This window comes from Talpa europaea (genome assembly GCF_964194135.1).
Source record: "Talpa europaea genome assembly, chromosome: 1".
Classification (NCBI taxonomy): domain Eukaryota; kingdom Metazoa; phylum Chordata; class Mammalia; order Eulipotyphla; family Talpidae; genus Talpa; species Talpa europaea.
In genome coordinates, this window is record NC_140073.1 from 2,959,135 (window position 1) to 2,975,014 (window position 15,880).

The 15,880-nt window shown below is 63.1% G+C and overlaps 3 protein-coding genes across 3 annotated transcripts; 1 reads left to right on the forward strand and 2 right to left on the reverse strand.

Annotated features, from left to right (window-relative positions):
* Window positions 1-527: 527 nt before the first annotated feature.
* On the forward strand, window positions 528-1,205 carry PTPRCAP (protein tyrosine phosphatase receptor type C associated protein; the record flags this gene model as incomplete). The annotated part of the gene is made up of 1 exon (XM_084252110.1): window positions 528-1,205. The coding sequence occupies one exon, from the start codon at window positions 528-530 to the stop codon at window positions 1,203-1,205; it is 678 nt and encodes a 225-aa protein (XP_084108236.1).
* A 431-nt stretch (window positions 1,206-1,636) lies between these two features.
* Window positions 1,637-6,671, reverse strand: RPS6KB2 (ribosomal protein S6 kinase B2; the record flags this gene model as incomplete). Its single annotated transcript, XM_084230342.1, has 15 exons — window positions 1,637-1,944; window positions 2,161-2,273; window positions 2,359-2,466; window positions 2,559-2,636; window positions 2,750-2,812; window positions 3,252-3,359; window positions 3,481-3,571; window positions 3,653-3,743; window positions 3,823-3,923; window positions 4,020-4,077; window positions 5,056-5,203; window positions 5,691-5,759; window positions 6,059-6,179; window positions 6,272-6,312; window positions 6,594-6,671. 15 exons carry the CDS (start codon window positions 6,669-6,671, stop codon window positions 1,758-1,760), a joined length of 1,455 nt encoding a protein of 484 aa, XP_084086468.1. The 3' UTR covers window positions 1,637-1,757.
* Window positions 6,672-9,562: 2,891 nt separating this feature from the next.
* On the reverse strand, window positions 9,563-14,263 carry CARNS1 (carnosine synthase 1; the record flags this gene model as incomplete). The annotated part of the gene is made up of 6 exons (XM_084242523.1): window positions 13,776-14,263; window positions 13,384-13,558; window positions 13,217-13,302; window positions 12,321-12,552; window positions 11,955-12,229; window positions 9,563-10,789 (listed from the first exon to the last, which is right to left on the reverse strand). The coding sequence occupies exons 1-6, from the start codon at window positions 14,256-14,258 to the stop codon at window positions 9,563-9,565; spliced, it is 2,478 nt and encodes an 825-aa protein (XP_084098649.1). The 5' UTR covers window positions 14,259-14,263.
* Window positions 14,264-15,880: the final 1,617 nt, after the last annotated feature.

Genomic DNA, 15,880 nt, shown 5'->3' on the forward strand with positions numbered 1-15,880 from the left:
GGGACCTGGCCAAGTGGAGGTTGAACTGCTGCTTTGGCTGGTCCAGAGCTCCAGCTCCAATGCCAGTCTCCCTCCCACTCCCCCACCCCAGGTGGGCAGCCTTGACCAGGCCAGCCAGCTCTGTGGAGTACCTGCTGTTGCCAGAATGACTTAGGTGCTTGAGCCAAAATGATCCCCGTCCTGTCGCCGCTTATTCCCATGGGGACACGAGACCCACAAGCATCATGAAGTTACCTACTGAGCAAGGAGGGCAGGAGAGGGAAGCAGACCCTGGCACCGAGGGCTGGGCGGCGGGGCCACAGCATGCATGCAGGACGGTGTCCAGATCAGGGCACCTCACAGGAAACCTTGTGGCTCTCAGGGGCTAGGCTGCCCAGACAAGTCACAACACAGGGCTTGGCAGGAGCTGCTTCTAGCAGCTTCTCAGGTGCCGTAGGAAGAAGGGGGAGTCGAGTGTTGGCAGATCTCAGGGCAGGGCCTTGTGGAGTCAGCGAGGACGTGGGCTTTACAGTTTCACTGTCCCCATAATGCCCCAGAGGCACCCAAAGGCCCCAGCCCAGGTGACACCCCCACCTGTTTCCCCACAGGACCTGCCCTGCGTCCTGGGGCTCGGGACTCTGCTGACCCTGCCCGGGGTCCTGGGCTCAGGTGGCAGTGCCAAGGACAGCGGGCACTCAGGCTTGGTCACTGTCGTGCTCCTGTTGCTGCTCCTCCTGCTGCTGGTCGCTGGCCTGGTGCTGGCCTGGCGCCGCCTCAGCCGAGACTCGGGGGGCTACTACCACCCCGCCCGCCTGGGCGCCGCACTGTGGGGCCGCACCTGCCGCCTGTTCTGGGCCAGCCCGCCAGGCCGGTGGCTCCAGGCTCGGGCTGAGCTAGACCCACCAGACCAGGACCCCGAATGTCAGGAAGAGGAGGACCTGGAAGACTACAACCTGGATGGTGGCCTGAAGGAGGCCGAAGGCGGGGAGGAGGAGCAGCCGTACAAAGACGGGCCCAGCCCGAGGGTGGAGCTTACAGAGTCAGCTGAGGAAGCGCACGAGGCGGCTGCTGAAGAGAGCCTGGGCCTTGGTGCGCAGGGGCCCGAGGGCTCGAGGGGCAGTGCCGAGGCCCTGCTGAGCGACCTGCACGCATTTGCCGGCAGCGCAGCCTGGGACGACAGTGCGGGGGTAGCGGGGGGCCAGGAACTCCATGTCACAGCACTTTAGGGGTCACAGACCCCAGACCTGGGGTCACACCCCTGTCACCGCCTGGGCCTCTTTGCGGCCATGGCATGACACAAGCACCCCAGGGCCCATCACCCCCACCTGGAGTGCTCAGACTGTCACTTTACCACTAGATCCTTCCCCACACCTGGACAGCCCCACCGCCCCCAGCCAGCCCACCTGTCCCTGGAGCCATCGGGCGGCCATCGGAAATAAACCCTCCAGCTAGTGGTCTTGCTGTCCTGTGGTGACCCCGCCCAGCCCTGCGCAGCGGCTCCTGGCGTGAGCCCCCCACGCCCACCTCGGGTCCTTGGGAAGAGCCAGGTCAGCACCATGATTCAATCCTTTAATTCTCCAAGGGCAGGCCTGACCGGGGGACAGTGGGCCGCAGGACCCCCACTGGCAGCTGGAGCCTGCAGCCCTCCGAGCCACGATTCAGGGGCGCAGCCACTCTGATGGGAAAACACACTCACACTCGTTCCTGTTCCCCAGACATCCCCAGGTCCACTGCCCTCACGGGGCGGAGTCTCAACAGTCACCTCGTGCTCCCCAGTCCTAGTGCCCGGAGCGCCCCCGGCCCCTCTTGGACTTCTTGGTTCCTGAGGGGGGACGGATGGGGAGGGGGGCAGTGCTCGAGGGGGGTAGCGGTGGTGGCGGCGGTGGCAAAGGTAGAGTGGGCTCCATGGGCTCCGGTGGGCCGGGGCTGGGCCGGAACCCCTCGAAGGGTGAGAACTTCAGGGGACTGCAGGGGAAACCGAGGTGGAGTCAGCTACTGCATGGGGCGGGGGCTGGGGGGAAGCAGGGGCTGACTTCCCCTCCGCAGGGGCACAGGATGTGAGGCCCACCAGTGCCCTTCCAAGCAGCTTCCCCACAAGAGGCCCCCGTGGCAGAGAAAGGGGGCCCACGCTAGGCAAGCTGGGAGTGTGCGCGGGCCCCCAGAGACCTGCCCCTGCAGTACCTGATGGGGGTCCGCGGGCTGCTGTTGAGACGCCTCGGGGAGCGCAGCTTGGGCTGGAAAGAGAAGCCCTCCTTGATGCTGTCCAGGACGGAGGGCGCCACGTACGTGAAGCCCTGGGGGCAGAGGCGGCCAAGCGAACTCAGTGCCCTCCTCCCCCGTGCCAGCCCCGCCAGCGACCCCCAGGCCCTGGAGCCTCACCAGGAAGGCCTGGTTGGCGCTCTCACTCAGGGCCGTGTCGTCGGGACTGTCCACTGGCGTCTGCCGGGTGAAGCGGGCATCAAACTGGCTCACGTCTTCCTCTGACTGCTGTGGGTGGACGCAGGGGGTGGGGAGGGTCAGGGGGTGCCCAGGACAGGGGCCGCCCCCACTGCCCCCGTGCCCAGGAGACCCCCACTCACCAGACAGGGCCTGAACGGGGGGTCCACACGACGGGCCAGGAGGTCGTCCCAATTAACGTGCCGGAAAAAGGGGTGCCTCTGCGGGTGGCATAACCCAAAAGGTCCACAGTTCACCCTCCAAGAGGCAGTCTGCCCTCTGGCCCTGCACCCTGGGGGCCTCAACCCAACCCTTGTGGTGGCCCCAGACGCACCTGCACATCGGCGGCATCCCCTGGGCCACCCCCCATCCGTTGGCTGGGGTTCCGTTTCAGAAACTGTAGGGTGAGGGCGGAGGGTGAGGACCATGCCTACGTCCCAGAGGCTGGCGGGGGGCTGCCTCTGGAGTGTGGCCTTCACCTACTGACTCAGACTTTCAAGGTTTGGCTTGACCCTCCCCCCTGGAGCTTACCAAGGTGCCAGGGCACTTCCAACTCCATGTCTGGAAGGGTGCCTCCCCACTGGCAGTGTGCCCCCCCCCAGTCTATTTTGATGGAAGAGCAGCCAGCTCGTGATGGGGGTGAGCTGTTTTAGGGCTCACACTAGGGACATGCCCGGGGGCAGTGGGTCTGCATCAGAACAGACGCTCAGCTCTGTGAACCCCAAAGCTGTTGCTCCTCCACCCACAGGCTCACTGCACAGGAAGGGTGGCTCTAGCTCCCCACAGCCCCCGAGAGGAGAGATGGGGGGCAGGAGTACAGGCAGGAGGGAACCCACCTTTTTGATGAGGTCACGGGCATCTGGGGTGAGGTAGGGGGGCAGTGCCAGCTTCCCTTTGATGATCTTGTCCATGGTTTTCTTCCGGTTCTCTGCAGTGAAGGGAGGCTGGAGAAGGCCGAGGGTGAGGGGGGCCTTATGGGCTTCCCACCAGCTCTCACCTGCCCAAGGGGATCTCCCGCCTCAACCCGCAGTCCCCCCCACTCCCGTCCCGGGACGTGGGACTTGCCGATCCAGTGAGCATGTCATACATCAGGGCTCCCAGGCTCCACCAGTCCACTGCCCTGTTGTGGCCACTGCGCACCAGAATCTCAGGGGCCCTGGGGGCCGGGGGGACCGGCAGTCAGGCCGGGCCCTCCCTGCCTGTCCTTCCGAGCCCCAGGCCAGCGGCCGTCACTTACATGTACTCGATGGTGCCACAGAAGGTGTGGGTGACGGCGCCCTCGTGAATGGACTCCTTGCAGAGTCCGAAGTCAGTCAACTTGATGTGGCCTGAAGATGGAGGGGTGGTCAAGGTGGTCAAGGCCTGGCCAGCCCGTGCGCTCCTCAGCCCGCCCCCTCCCCAACGCACCCTGGCTATTAAGCATAATGTTCTCAGGCTTGAGGTCCCGGTAGATGATGCCTTGCGAGTGGAGGTGGCCCAGGGCCAGTGTGATCTCTGCCAGGTAGAAACTGCGGAGACAGGACAGGATGAAGGCCAGGATGGGGCCAGGCCAGGGGGCAGAGTCCCCAGAGTCCTTCAGGCGAGAGGCCGCAGGTGACACCCACCAGGCGGTGTCTTCCAGGAAGATGCCCTCTCGCTCCAGGTGTGTGAAGAGCTCGCCGCCTGCGACACAAACACGTGAGCAGCCGTGTGCGGCCCCGGCTCCTCTGCTCTGTCTCGGTTTCTCCTCGGGGAGAGTGGGGCTGGCGTTTCCCGCCCTACCTGCCTCACAGAGCTGCCGTGGGGGTTCAATTCAATTCAGCAAACATCTACGGACGCCTACTCGGTGCCTGGCCCTGTGCTGGGTGAAGCTGGGGACAGAGATGAAGAGACCCAGCCATTGCCCTCAGGTGCTCAGTCTGAGGGGGAGACATACATGCACATCGCTGCTCTAGTAGGCCAGACTGAGGCAACAGCACCAAGACTTGAACCCGAGAAGTCTCACGGAGGAGAATGAGGAGGCCAAACATGAGGAGACAGAGGAAGTCTGGGGAGCGGGCTGTGGAGATGGAGCGCGTAGGAATGAAGCTCACAGAGCTTGTGCATGGCGGGGGCAGGTGGGAAAGCGTGCCTCCTGGGGGTGGGGCGGAGCCAGGCTTTTCTGGGCAGTTAGAGACTGGAGTGTGGGGTCAAACCCAGGCCCTGAAAGTCAGTGGAAGAGAGAGCAGGAAGAGGGTGACTCGGGCCCTCAAGTCAGTTAAGAAACAAATGTGCCTCCCACTCTCCAGGGAGAGTGTGGGGAGGAGGGAGGACGAGGTAGAGAACAACCAAGCGAACTTGGACCTGACTGAATGCAGGGCGTGCAGGCGACGCAGGGAACACGAAGGCAGCGGGAATGGACCAACAGCCCTAGGGCCTGCTGTACAATGCCCACCATTCCCATGCACCCCCAACGCAGGTGAGGGACACAATAGGCACTAGAAAGACATTTGCTGAATGAATGAATGAATGAATGAATGGAGTGAGTGAATGAACAAAGTGACTAAAGGGACAGACAGATGGATGTGGGGCCCCCTAGCTGTTCTCCATCTTTTCCCCCACTGTGTTTCCTATGTTGGTCCCAGCCGTAGCCCCCCACCCTGGCTGGGCCCCCACTCATACCACTGAGGCACTCAAGGATGAGGTAGAGTTTGCCACCAGTCTGGAAGGCATAGGCCAGTTCCACAATGAAGGGATGCTTCACTGACTCAAGAATGTTCCGCTCAGCCTGAGTGTGTGCTGTGTCCTTGGCATTGCGCACAATTTTGGCCTGGAAAGGGGGTTCAGTTAGAAAGTGGGCACCGAGGGCTACCTCAGACCTCCCACCAAGACCTTCTGCTATGCTCCTCCCTCCACTGTACTTCATAATTCCACCGCTCTAAGTAACATTCTTTCCCAAGTGTTCCTCAACCTCGGCACCAGTGACATCTGGAGCCAGATAATTCTTTGTCGGGGGTACTATCCTGTGCACCGAGGGTGGTTAGCAGCATCTGAATGCCACTGGATGGCAGCAGTACCCCCTCTAGTCTTGGCTGGACAACATCTGCACACACAGCCAAATGTCCCCAGGGAGGCAAAACTTCCCCTGGCTGGGAATTGTTGCAAAATTATATCCATCACCATTAGCAACAAATCAGCAAACCAAAAACAGGGACCATCTCCTCCGCCATGTTCACGGCTGCACTCGCAAAGCCAGGCCTAGTGCTTGGGGAACGGCAGCCACGGGGAAGGGTGTGTTGACTGACTGCCTGACTCACCTTCCTCAGCACTTTCATGGCATATATCTTGCCTGAGTTGGTGCCCTGCACCTTTCGAACCTGGAACACCTGTAGGGCAGGGGAGACAGGATCAGCTTCCCTCTCCACATCCCATCTTCAAACAGCCCCACCCTGAAGCTCTGTCCTGGGGACCAAGAGGCCTAGGCCCACCCAAGGGTGGGGCTGTAAAGATCTCAGGTCCGATTCTGAGAGGACATGCCCTTCCCTCCTCTGGGTGCTGGTGGGAGTTTTGCTGATTCACAAGTCTAATGGGTCCCAAGTGCATTGGTGGGTGAGCCCGGCAGCAGCCTGGTGAGACAGGAGGGGAGTGAGCCAGGAGGCAGCCCTGTGAGGCAGGAAGGTCGTACCTTGCCATAGCCGCCTTTGCCCAGCACACGCAGCAGCTCAAAGCAGTGAGGCCCAATGCGCTCCGGGCCCAGGTTCACACTGTTTTCCGTCAGCTCCACCTCCTCATAGTGTCCCCCAGCCCTACGGATACAAGACGTTAAGGGACAGGCTCCAGACCCCCCAGGTCCCCTCCCCAGTCCTCTCCCTCCTCCCCCAGCGGCGCCCTCACTCACTCCAGGCCAGCCGCCCTCCACTCGGCAAGGGGACACACGTCCTGTGAGAAACGGAGGGGTAAGCGCCAAGGGAGGTGCCAGGATACCTCCCCCCCAGGCAGGACTGCTCGGCCCAGAGAGGAGGGGGGTCAGGAAGGGGAGGTGGCAGGCGGCGGGTCGGGGGCAGTGGAGAGGAGGCCGAGGACAGCAGGGGGAGACGCAGAGAAGAGCTGGGGGTCTGGAAGACAGGTCGGGGCGGGAGCGGGGTCAGAGCTTGGAACAGAGGCCGGGATCTGAGAAAGACCCGGGTCTGAGGCGCGCCTGGGTGATGGGAACCACTCACCGAGGGGCTGAAATCTGGCTCGCCCTCTCCCTCGCTGCCTTCCTCCGTCTCCAGGTCCAGGTCAAACACCGCCGCCATAGCGGCGCCGGCCCGCGGGCCACTCGGCCCGTACCAGGCACTCTGACTGGCAGCCCAGGATCGGGTTCGAACGCTATCATCCCCCGACCGCCGCGCGCCGATGACGCAAGAGGCTGTGCGCTCCCACCTTCAAGCCCATTTGTCCGATGGAGAGAAAAGATGGCGTCCGCCGCAAGGCCTCCTGGGAGTTGTAGTTCCAAAGGGTCGGGGAGCCAAACTTTGAAATCCTCTCGGCCGGACCCTCGGTCGTCCCAACACAGCCACCTCCGGGCGGCATTGACTAGGGACGGCCTGGAATGCGCCCATCTTGGCTCTAGAGAGAGCTTGAGTTTGGATCGGCAGACTCCGCAGTGCTTGGTGTGTGCGTGCAAATTGAATTCCTCCCCTTGTTGGAACCGGGCGCTGTCAGGCTGGCTGAGTGGAGGAGGAAGGTCGCATCTCTGTTCTTCTCTGAAAGGAAAGTGGCTGCATCAGGGTCTTCCTAACGCACTTCACGTCCAGGACCCTGCAGGTCAAAGTCCCATGCTCAGCTCCCTCCTGTGTCTTGCTGCTACATTCTGAGCCAGAAAGAGTGGGTCTCGTGGATGCATTGATAGAGGCTGGTGCTGGAGTTGGCTCCTTTGTCAATTTGAGAAAATTGAGCAATTTGGCTGGTTGATACAAAATAGTTGTGCAGTGGGCAAGCAGGCCAGCAGGGAGGTTCACTTTTGATTCAGGCATCTGGATAAAGAGTTTGGAGCCCTCAGGATTTTACAGGCCTCTAATGTTAGTGCAAAATTATATCCATCACTGTTAGCAACAAATCAACAAACCAGGAACCGATTCCTCCACTGTGTTCAAGGCTGCACTCCCAAAGCCAGACCTAGTGCTTGGGGAACTGCGGCCACGGGATTCTCTGACTCAGAAAACCAGGTACACAGGCACACAGGCACACCAGGCTGGGAGACTGGACAGGGGGCTGAGCAGGCAGACTCCTCTCACCTCTCTCTGGCTTTCTCCCTCGGTATGTGTTGGCTCGTAGACTCCACCCTTTGTCCCTCCCCTCAAGGCGCTCTGCACAGGCCCTGATCTCTGGGACCAGGTGTCCATAATCATGCGCCTCTCACCTCTCAGCTCCAGGCATCTACACAACCTAGGAGGCCAAGGCCGCAGGTGGTAGCTGTAGAGGCTAGAGGTGGTGGGGTGTGAAAAAGCCCGATTCGCTTCATTTACCCTATAACGTGCTTAATAAAATGTCCTGAAGAGAATGAATGAACACACCAAATTTGCTCTGTGACTTTATTTTTTTTAAGATTTATTTATGTAAACAAGAACTGGGGTGTGGGGGTGAGAGGATTCACCAGAGACAGAGTGGGGAACAGAGCAGGTGGATTGGCTGAAACACACTGCTGAGGGGAGCAGCGGGCAAGACAGGAGACTTGCTGTGCCATGTGGGTCACCTCCCTGGCTGGGGATAGAACTCGTACTGCAGTGGCTGCCAATAGCTTCATAGTGCTGAGACTTATCCCCTTGTACCACCAGGGAGGCCCCTGCTCTGTGACTTTAGATATGGGCATTGGTTCTTGTTGAATGGGGCCCGGGGATGGGGGAAGTGAATTTGGGCCTGACCAAGCCTTGATAGTGAATTCTGATTGTTGGCAGCTGTCTGGATGTGCATCCAGTTGGCAGGAGGAGGCTTGCTGTGAACTTAACTGGACTTGGCCCTCTGGTGGGAATTTCACCAAAGGAGACCCACAGGTTTGGTGCTGGTGGGATAGCCTCTGCAGATGCCTGCCAAAGGCGAGCCCACGTTCTGAGTGGCGCAGCAGTTTACCCTCAGCTCCAGGGGCTGCAGGTTTCCCCTGGTCACTTCTCCCTCCTCCCTTCCCCACCCCCACCCCCATTCACATGAGCCTGAGGGACAAGTCACAAGAATCCATCCAGACTCCAGACATTTCACTAGTCCATAAGCCTTTATTTGGAGTGGGGTGCTCATGGAGCTGGCCACAGCCCCTGTGCTGTTCAGAGGAAGGGTTCCGAAAGCACCCTCCCCTGAACCTGGGACGTAGACTCTGCTCTGCCAATGCTAGTTAGTGGGCCAGAGGCTGCAGCTCTGAAGCTTGGTGGTGCATGGGAAAGAAGGTTCATAAGGCTCAGGACCACGTGAGTGAGGGCAGGGAGATGAGAGGGCCTAGAAGCTGAGCAGGCATGTAAGACTTAGCAAGAGCTGAAACCTGGACCTTGCCTCTGTGCCTCAGCCCTCTGGCCCCTGGAATATGACCGTGAAGTGGCTGTTTTCCCTCTCTGAGCCAGTCTCCTCATCTGCAGAATGGGGCAACAGTGTCTGCCGATGACCCCAGATCCCCTGCTTCTGCTGCTCAGGTCAAATGAGGCAGGAGGGGCACTGCCAGAAGTCGCCAGTGGGCTCTTGAACTAGGCTGAAATTTGTTAAATGAGAGTAAGAATACAAGGGGTTTAGTCTCAGGTTAGGTAGGGATTTGTTCAAGGCCAAGGGCCAGCCATGTTCTCTCCTCCTGTAGATGGCAGGGAGAGAGGCAGATCCAGAGGGGTGAGAGAATGGGCTGGGTTGGAGCCTGCTCCCACCTCCCTGGAAATTCAGGGGATGAGTGTGGGGGGGGGGGCGGTCTGCGGTCCTGGGGCTGTTCTGGGATGGGTGGGGTTTGGAAGGGCAAGTGCGCCCAGCAACCCCAGATACTTTCTTCTGTGGCCCACAAGTCCAGGAGACTTAGGGGTCAAAATGGCCCTGCTGCTCTGGATCAGTCGTGAGGCCTTGGAGCAGGCTGGGAAGGGGCTGGGGCAGGGCCAAGGGGAGAGAGGCAGGGAGAGCATCAGGGAGCGAAAGGCACCACTGTGCCCACTCCCGCCCGTTGCCCTGCCCCTAGGCCCCAGTGCTATTTAAAGTGGGACAGGAAGTGGGCCACAGGGTAGTGGGGCCCGTCGATGCCCAGGCCCTGGCAGAGGCCCAGCAAGCGGAGCCGGGCTTCTGCTGGGCTGGGCCCGGCACAGGCCACACTGCAGTAGGGTTCCTCATATTCGCCAGGCACCAGGGCCTCCTCCAGCAGATTGAGGCGCAGCAGGCCCCGGTCATGAAGCGCTTGCAGGGTCTCACGGCTGGCGGTGGAACTCAGCGCCTGCAGGTGCTGGGACACCAGGCACATGACACCCACCAGGTGCCCCCGGGCGCGGGGGTGGGCAGGCAGGGCCGGCTGCAGGCCGCAGGCCACCATGGCAGCAGCCAGCAGCAGGTCTACCCCATACAGCTCCAGGATCCAGTCACGCAGGTAGAAGCCACCCATACGGGGGTTGATCTCGATGAGCTTCGGCCCAGCCCCGGTCAGCTTGAGCTCCACATTAAAGACCCCATCCAGCAGCCCACAGCCCAGGCAGCAGCGGAAGGCTGCCTGCACCAGCTGTGCCTCCTGCTCCGGTGCCAGCCCAGTGGGCATGCAGGCTGCCGTCTCAGTGAAACCGGGCAGCCGGGTGGGGCCGTTGTCCGAGACGAAGGCAGCCAGCAGTCGCCCGCCAAACAACACCAGGTCCACATCGTGCTCGGTGCCCTCCACGAACTCCATCAGCAGCATGGCATTGCCCCAGCCCAGCCCAATGCCCGGGTGGTCAGCCTCACCCTGCAGGTCATGGGCAATCCGGGAAAAGTGCTCGAGGCACTGCGGTGCATCCTCCACCAGCCGCACACCCACCGCGCCCGCCCCGAACTCCAGCTTCATGACTCCCGGCAGGGGCACCTGACGGACAGCCCTTTCCACATCAGCCTCACTCTCCAGCGGGCAGCAGGGCACGGCGTGGAGGGAGGGCGCAGGCCAGGGCGGGCCGTGGTGGCGTAGCAGGTGCAACTGAGTGCGGCTCTTTTGCTTGGCCAGGCGCATGGCAGCCGGGGGGCTGCAGGGCAGCCCTAGCTCCTGGCAGAGCAAGGCGGTGAGCACCAGGCAGTCGTCCCAGTAGGAAAAGCAGCCGTCGAGCTGCAGGCCACGGGCCCGCACAAGCTCCGCCAGCAGCCGAGCATTCTCCTCATCCTTCCGGTGCTCTGTCACGTCAAAGTGGATGAAGCTTTGCACCAGCTGGGATGCAAAGTGGTTGGGGTTCGACTCTACCAAGTGTAGCTGCGAAAACCAGAGGACAACACGATAAGGTCAGTGCAGGGGTGCTGGGGAGAGAGGGACGTGGTCTCGGCCTTCGGGAGAGCCGGGTTAACCACTGGGTGCTGGAATGACATTTGCTGGTGACTGAATAACTGGAAGGTGCAGAAGTGGGGCCACGTCACCCAGCCCCAGGGCGGGCTGGCTTCCCAGAGGAGGCAGTGCCTGAGCTGAAGGCTGATAAGGGTCAGTCAGAAGAAAGATGCTGCAGGAGGGAGAGTGTGAACGTGGGGGCAGGGCCTGGAGCAGGGAGTTGTGGGGGCCAGTGACAGGCCTACAGCCTCACTCTGGCCCGGAAACCACCAGGGCTGGGGCTCCAGACAGGAGGGCTGGTGTCCTGGGGCTTGGGCTCTTGTTTGTCATTCACCTGACTTGTTCTGACGCGGGGGCTGGGAGGTGAGGGCCGGTGTCACAGAGGAATCCAGTGAGACCCTGCGCTCCCTGCATGCTCGGGGTACACAGACACGGCTGGTACCCAGGGCAGAGGCAGCCCCTAAAGAGGGGGTGCACTGTAACACTCAGCAGGAGTGGAGACCTTCGGTGGAGGGTACAGTGGGGCACACGGTGTGGCCGGCAGGGACAGGAGACGGGTGTGCGCTGCGGGGGGTGGGGTGGTGGTGAAGAGGTCCCTGTGGTAGGCTGGGGCCAGGAAGGGCCGAGACATTCGGGCTCCATTCTGGAGCTGTTCAGTAGGGATAAGAAGTCTAGGCTGCCCCTGAGGCTGCAGATTCTGAACCCTGAGCAGCCCCTACCCCCTGTGAACTTGCCTCAGGGTCTGTCAGCTGCTCCCCAGCACCCTCCTCTGGAGCTCAGGAATTCAACCTAAAGGCATGCCCTTTAGGGTCCCGAGCCTGGCATTCAAGCCGGGTTCTGGCGCTAACCCTGCAGGCCCGCCTGGCCCCTCCCGGCCATCGACCCCCGCTTCCTCTTCTCCTGGGGGGCAAGGTGCTCTCCCGGGGCGCTGGACAGAATTCGGTTAGGGGCTAAAAAGTTCACCCCTCCAACCTGGGCCGGGCGCAGACACGCCTCTTGGTCGGGGCTCCAGAGCCTCGCAGGGCCGCACGCCCAGGGGTGCCCCCCGCCCCCCGCCGGCCCCGCCCAGGCCCCGCCCGCCGCGCGGGCCGCGCACCTGGAGCCCGTAGTCGCGGGCCGCCTCCCACACGAACTTCTTGCTGACGCCGCCCGCGCCGACCAGCAGCAGCCGCTTGCCCTCCATGAGGCGGCGCGCCGAGCGCCGGAGCATCGTCTCCACGAGCGGCGCGGCCGCAGCCTCCTCGGCCGGCCCCCGGCGCGCGGCCCACAGCCCCTCGAGCGCGCCGCTCGCCTCCAGGCACAGGCCGCAGTTGAGCCCCAGGGCCACGGGCACCAGCGAGCGGCCGGCCGCCGTCAGCGCGAAGTCCACGCCTGGCCGGGCGCGGGGCGCGGGGCGCGGGCTCAGTGCGCGCCCCCCTCGGCCCCTCGGCCCCGCGCCCCGGCCCGGGCCGCCCGCACTCACCCACGACGTCGGTGCGGGCCCGGGGCCCTCCGCGCTGCTCCGCGCTCAGACCGGCCTCCAGGCTCAGCACGGCGGCCAGCGCGGCCTCGGCCGCCGCCTTGACGCGCCCTCGCACGGCCGCCACCTGCGCAGCCTCCCCCAGGCCGCACTGGGCCAGGGCCGCCTCCAGCGTGCGCGGCAGGGAGCTCCGGTGCCGCAGAGGCTGGTCCCCGCGGCCCACGCTGCACACCACCTGGGCAGGGCGCAACTCGGGACCAGCCCGGGAGCAGCTCCCCTCCGCTGCCCCCACACCCCTACTCCTGCCGGGACTCAGGCGGGCGGACACTCGGGAGCCCCATGCCCCACGGTGACTTACACGGCACAAACAGCTCTCCCCTGCTCTGCCCACCTGGTCCCTACTCCCTTGGGGGGGGGGGTACTGCTTGGGCTGCCCTGCTCCCCAGGGCTCCCAGCAGAGCTCCTGGAACTCTGGCAGCAGGTGCCGCCCTGTTGTGCCCCAGCGCCGGGCAGGGTGAAGGGTCCACCTCTCATCTTGGCCCAGAGCGATATACTCAGGAGGGTCCCCAAAGCCTCCCTGAGCTCCCCAGCTTGGAGGCCCCTAAAGAGCTCCAGGCCTGGGTGGGTCTCAGGACCTTGGTTGGCTGTTCTGTGGGCAAGAGCGCTCTGGGAAGGGGGTTCAGCTCTGAGGCCGCCAGGCAGGCTCCTGAAGCGGGAGGGGTGCCAGCAGGATTGGGGAGGGAGGGAAAGTATTGGGCCCAGGAATCCCTCCAGAAGCAACCAAGATCCCCTCCCCCCCAAAGATGTCGTCCTCTTTCTGTCCAGGGGCCTCTTCAGGTCGGTGAGGCCGGGCTGGGGTGTGGCAGCAGAGTCACTACCTAAACCTGGGCCGCACCCACCTTGCTCAGCAGGGGCCTGTCGCACTGTGTTCGACACACTACGGCACAGATCCGCACCGCCAGCTCGGGGCCTGGCGGGGGGCTGCCTGGGGGAGATGGTGAGACCTAAGCCCAGCACAGGGGGCGGAGCCCAGCTTCCGCCCGGGGCCAGCTCAGGCGGCTCTCACCTGGGAAGGGCAGCCGGGCAGGTGGGCACACAGCCTCCACCAGGACACTCTCCTCCTCCTCCAGTTTTTCCAGCAAGGTCAGCACTGTGTCCACCACTGGGCCCAGCTCTGCCCGAGGATGCAGGCGCAATGCCTGCCGCCCCCGCCAGCGCCAGCCACTGGGCTTCACAGCCACCTGCAGCAGGAAGGGGTAGGGGGAGTCCTCACCACCCCCTGTACCTGAAGGGTGGGGTGCATACACCTAGGAACCCATGAGGAACTAGGGCAGAGGATTGCCAGAAAGGTGGGGCAACAGCTAAAAGTTGGGGACAGCCTCCCAGCGGGACTTGGTAACCACCCATTGGTCCCCTCCAGCTGGCGTCAGCAAGACCTGGGCATCAGGGGCCTGTTACCTGCAGGGCATCCCCCAGGGCCTGGGAGTGCAGAAAGACCCTCACTTCCTCCTTCACCAGGGTCTCCTGGCCCTCTTTGCCATTCAGCTGCACCACCCGGAGCGCTGGGCTGGCATCCCCTCCCTGCAGCAGTGCTGGCGGCTTGTAGGTGAAAGCCAAGGTAGCTGGCACTGCCACACCACCCTGCTTGGCCAGCAGTTGCCTTGTCAGCAGCCGGTCCTCCAGCAGCTGGGCCAGCTCGGCTGAGGCTCCGGTGGGGCAGGTCAGGTCTCGGGCTAGCTCTGCGGCCTCTCGACCCCAGCCAGGCCCCAGCCCCAGCCCCGCCAGGAAATAGGTGGCGCAGCGTGGGGGATCAAAGTCATCCAGAAACGTCAGGCCCCCCGGGTGGAAGCTCACGGCCTTGGAGACCAGCAGGGCCGCCTCCCCTGGTCGCCCGGGTGCTGGCACCTTGGTCAACCAGGCAGGGGACAGGCAAAGAAGCATGTTTCCTGTGGGCAGAGGGAGGAGGGCTGCTGGCCAGGAAGGCATATTGTCCCTGCCCTCTACTGCCAGCCTGCATCCTGTGTGGTGGGGGCAGCTGCTCCCAGGACCCACCCCCACTGGGAGCATGGCAGCTGGGCCAGCGAAATTCAGGCAGATGCCAGGGTCAGCGGGTATTTTGGGATGTGGCCGGGCCAGGTCAGAACTGACCTTTCTGTAGGAGGGGGTAGGGAACCTAGGGACACACTCACCCGGACTCTGCACCCCACCCTCCAGCAGCACAGACAGAAAGGTGCTGGGGGATCCCAGAACGCACAAGGTCACCTCCGCCCCAGGGCAGCCTCGGGAAAGAGAACATTTCCCAGTTCACCGGGGGGCCCCCTGGCTGTCTATCGAGCCCTTCCCCATCCCTCCAATCCCCACCCTCTACCCTGGGGTCTCCAAGTGCTTCTGGTTTCCTATGGGAGAGGAAGCTGGAGCGGCAACGGGCTGCTTCCCTGCTCCTCCTGCTGCTCCTACGGCCCTGGAGGCTGGGTGGCCCGACCTGGGCTCTGCCACTGATTCTCTGTGACCCTTGGTCCCAGTGCAGCGCGGGGAGGCATCGCTGCACCTCAGTTTCCCAGTCTGTACATTGGGACCCAGGCCGTGACATTCCCGTCTTCTAGCCATGTCCCTCTGACACAAAATCTTTGGTGGCCTCATGACATATAAAACAGCTGAAGCAGAGGAGTCTTCAGGCCCTCCTGATCAGCTGCCTTCACAGCAGCTTCCAAGACATCTCTCTAGAAGCTTCAGCTCCATGGAAGGACGTGGATTGCCAAGGTGGATCTTGCGGAGGAGGGACGGGGACAGGACCTTGGTCCCTGACCTTACTGGTGCTAGACGGCCCTGGGAGCAACACCGGCCTGGACAGGTCGACTGGCCTGGCATCCTTGGCTTCAGACCCAGCCAGAGCCTGGGGGAAGGGGCCAGCCTTGACGGGGATGGGAAGCAGGTTGGGCTAGGCACCTCCCCCCTCCACAGGGCCCCCCTCCGTGGAGCCCTCCGGCACCTGTGCGGGGCACCTGGCTGCGGTCCTGGGTCTCCGGAAGGCCAGCTTGCTGCAGACAGCTCTGCAGGAGGCTGTAGTAGTAGACAGTCCAGGCCCGGGCCTCTGCCCCTTCCGGGGCGCCCCTGCAGTCCAGGCCCACGTCGTGGCACCAGGAGCCAGGGAAGTAGCCTGTGGGAGGGAGGCCAGAGCCCCCTCCCCACAGGCCCTCCTCTTCCTCCTTGGAGGCCAGGGGGCAGTCCCGCTTGGGACCCAGCGGATCCAGGGAGAGCTGAGGGGGCAGAAGTGGTGGGTCTCGGGCAGGGTGGGCAAGGGGCATGTTAAGTCACCCAAGGGTATAAGCTACCCCCCTCCTGCTCTGGACAGGCGTCCCGGGAGCCAGGAGAGTTCGGGGTGGGCTGGGGGTGAAGGCCTGTCAGCCATCGGGCACGCGTAGGCGGCAGTGCTTTGTAAATGGTGGGGGCTCTGGGGGTGGAGGCAGAAGGCAGCGTATAGCTGGCTGGATGATGGTCCCCTGCAGCCCCCACCCCACCCCGTGCCAGGTCTGCCCTACTTTGACTCACAGGGGTGAAAATGT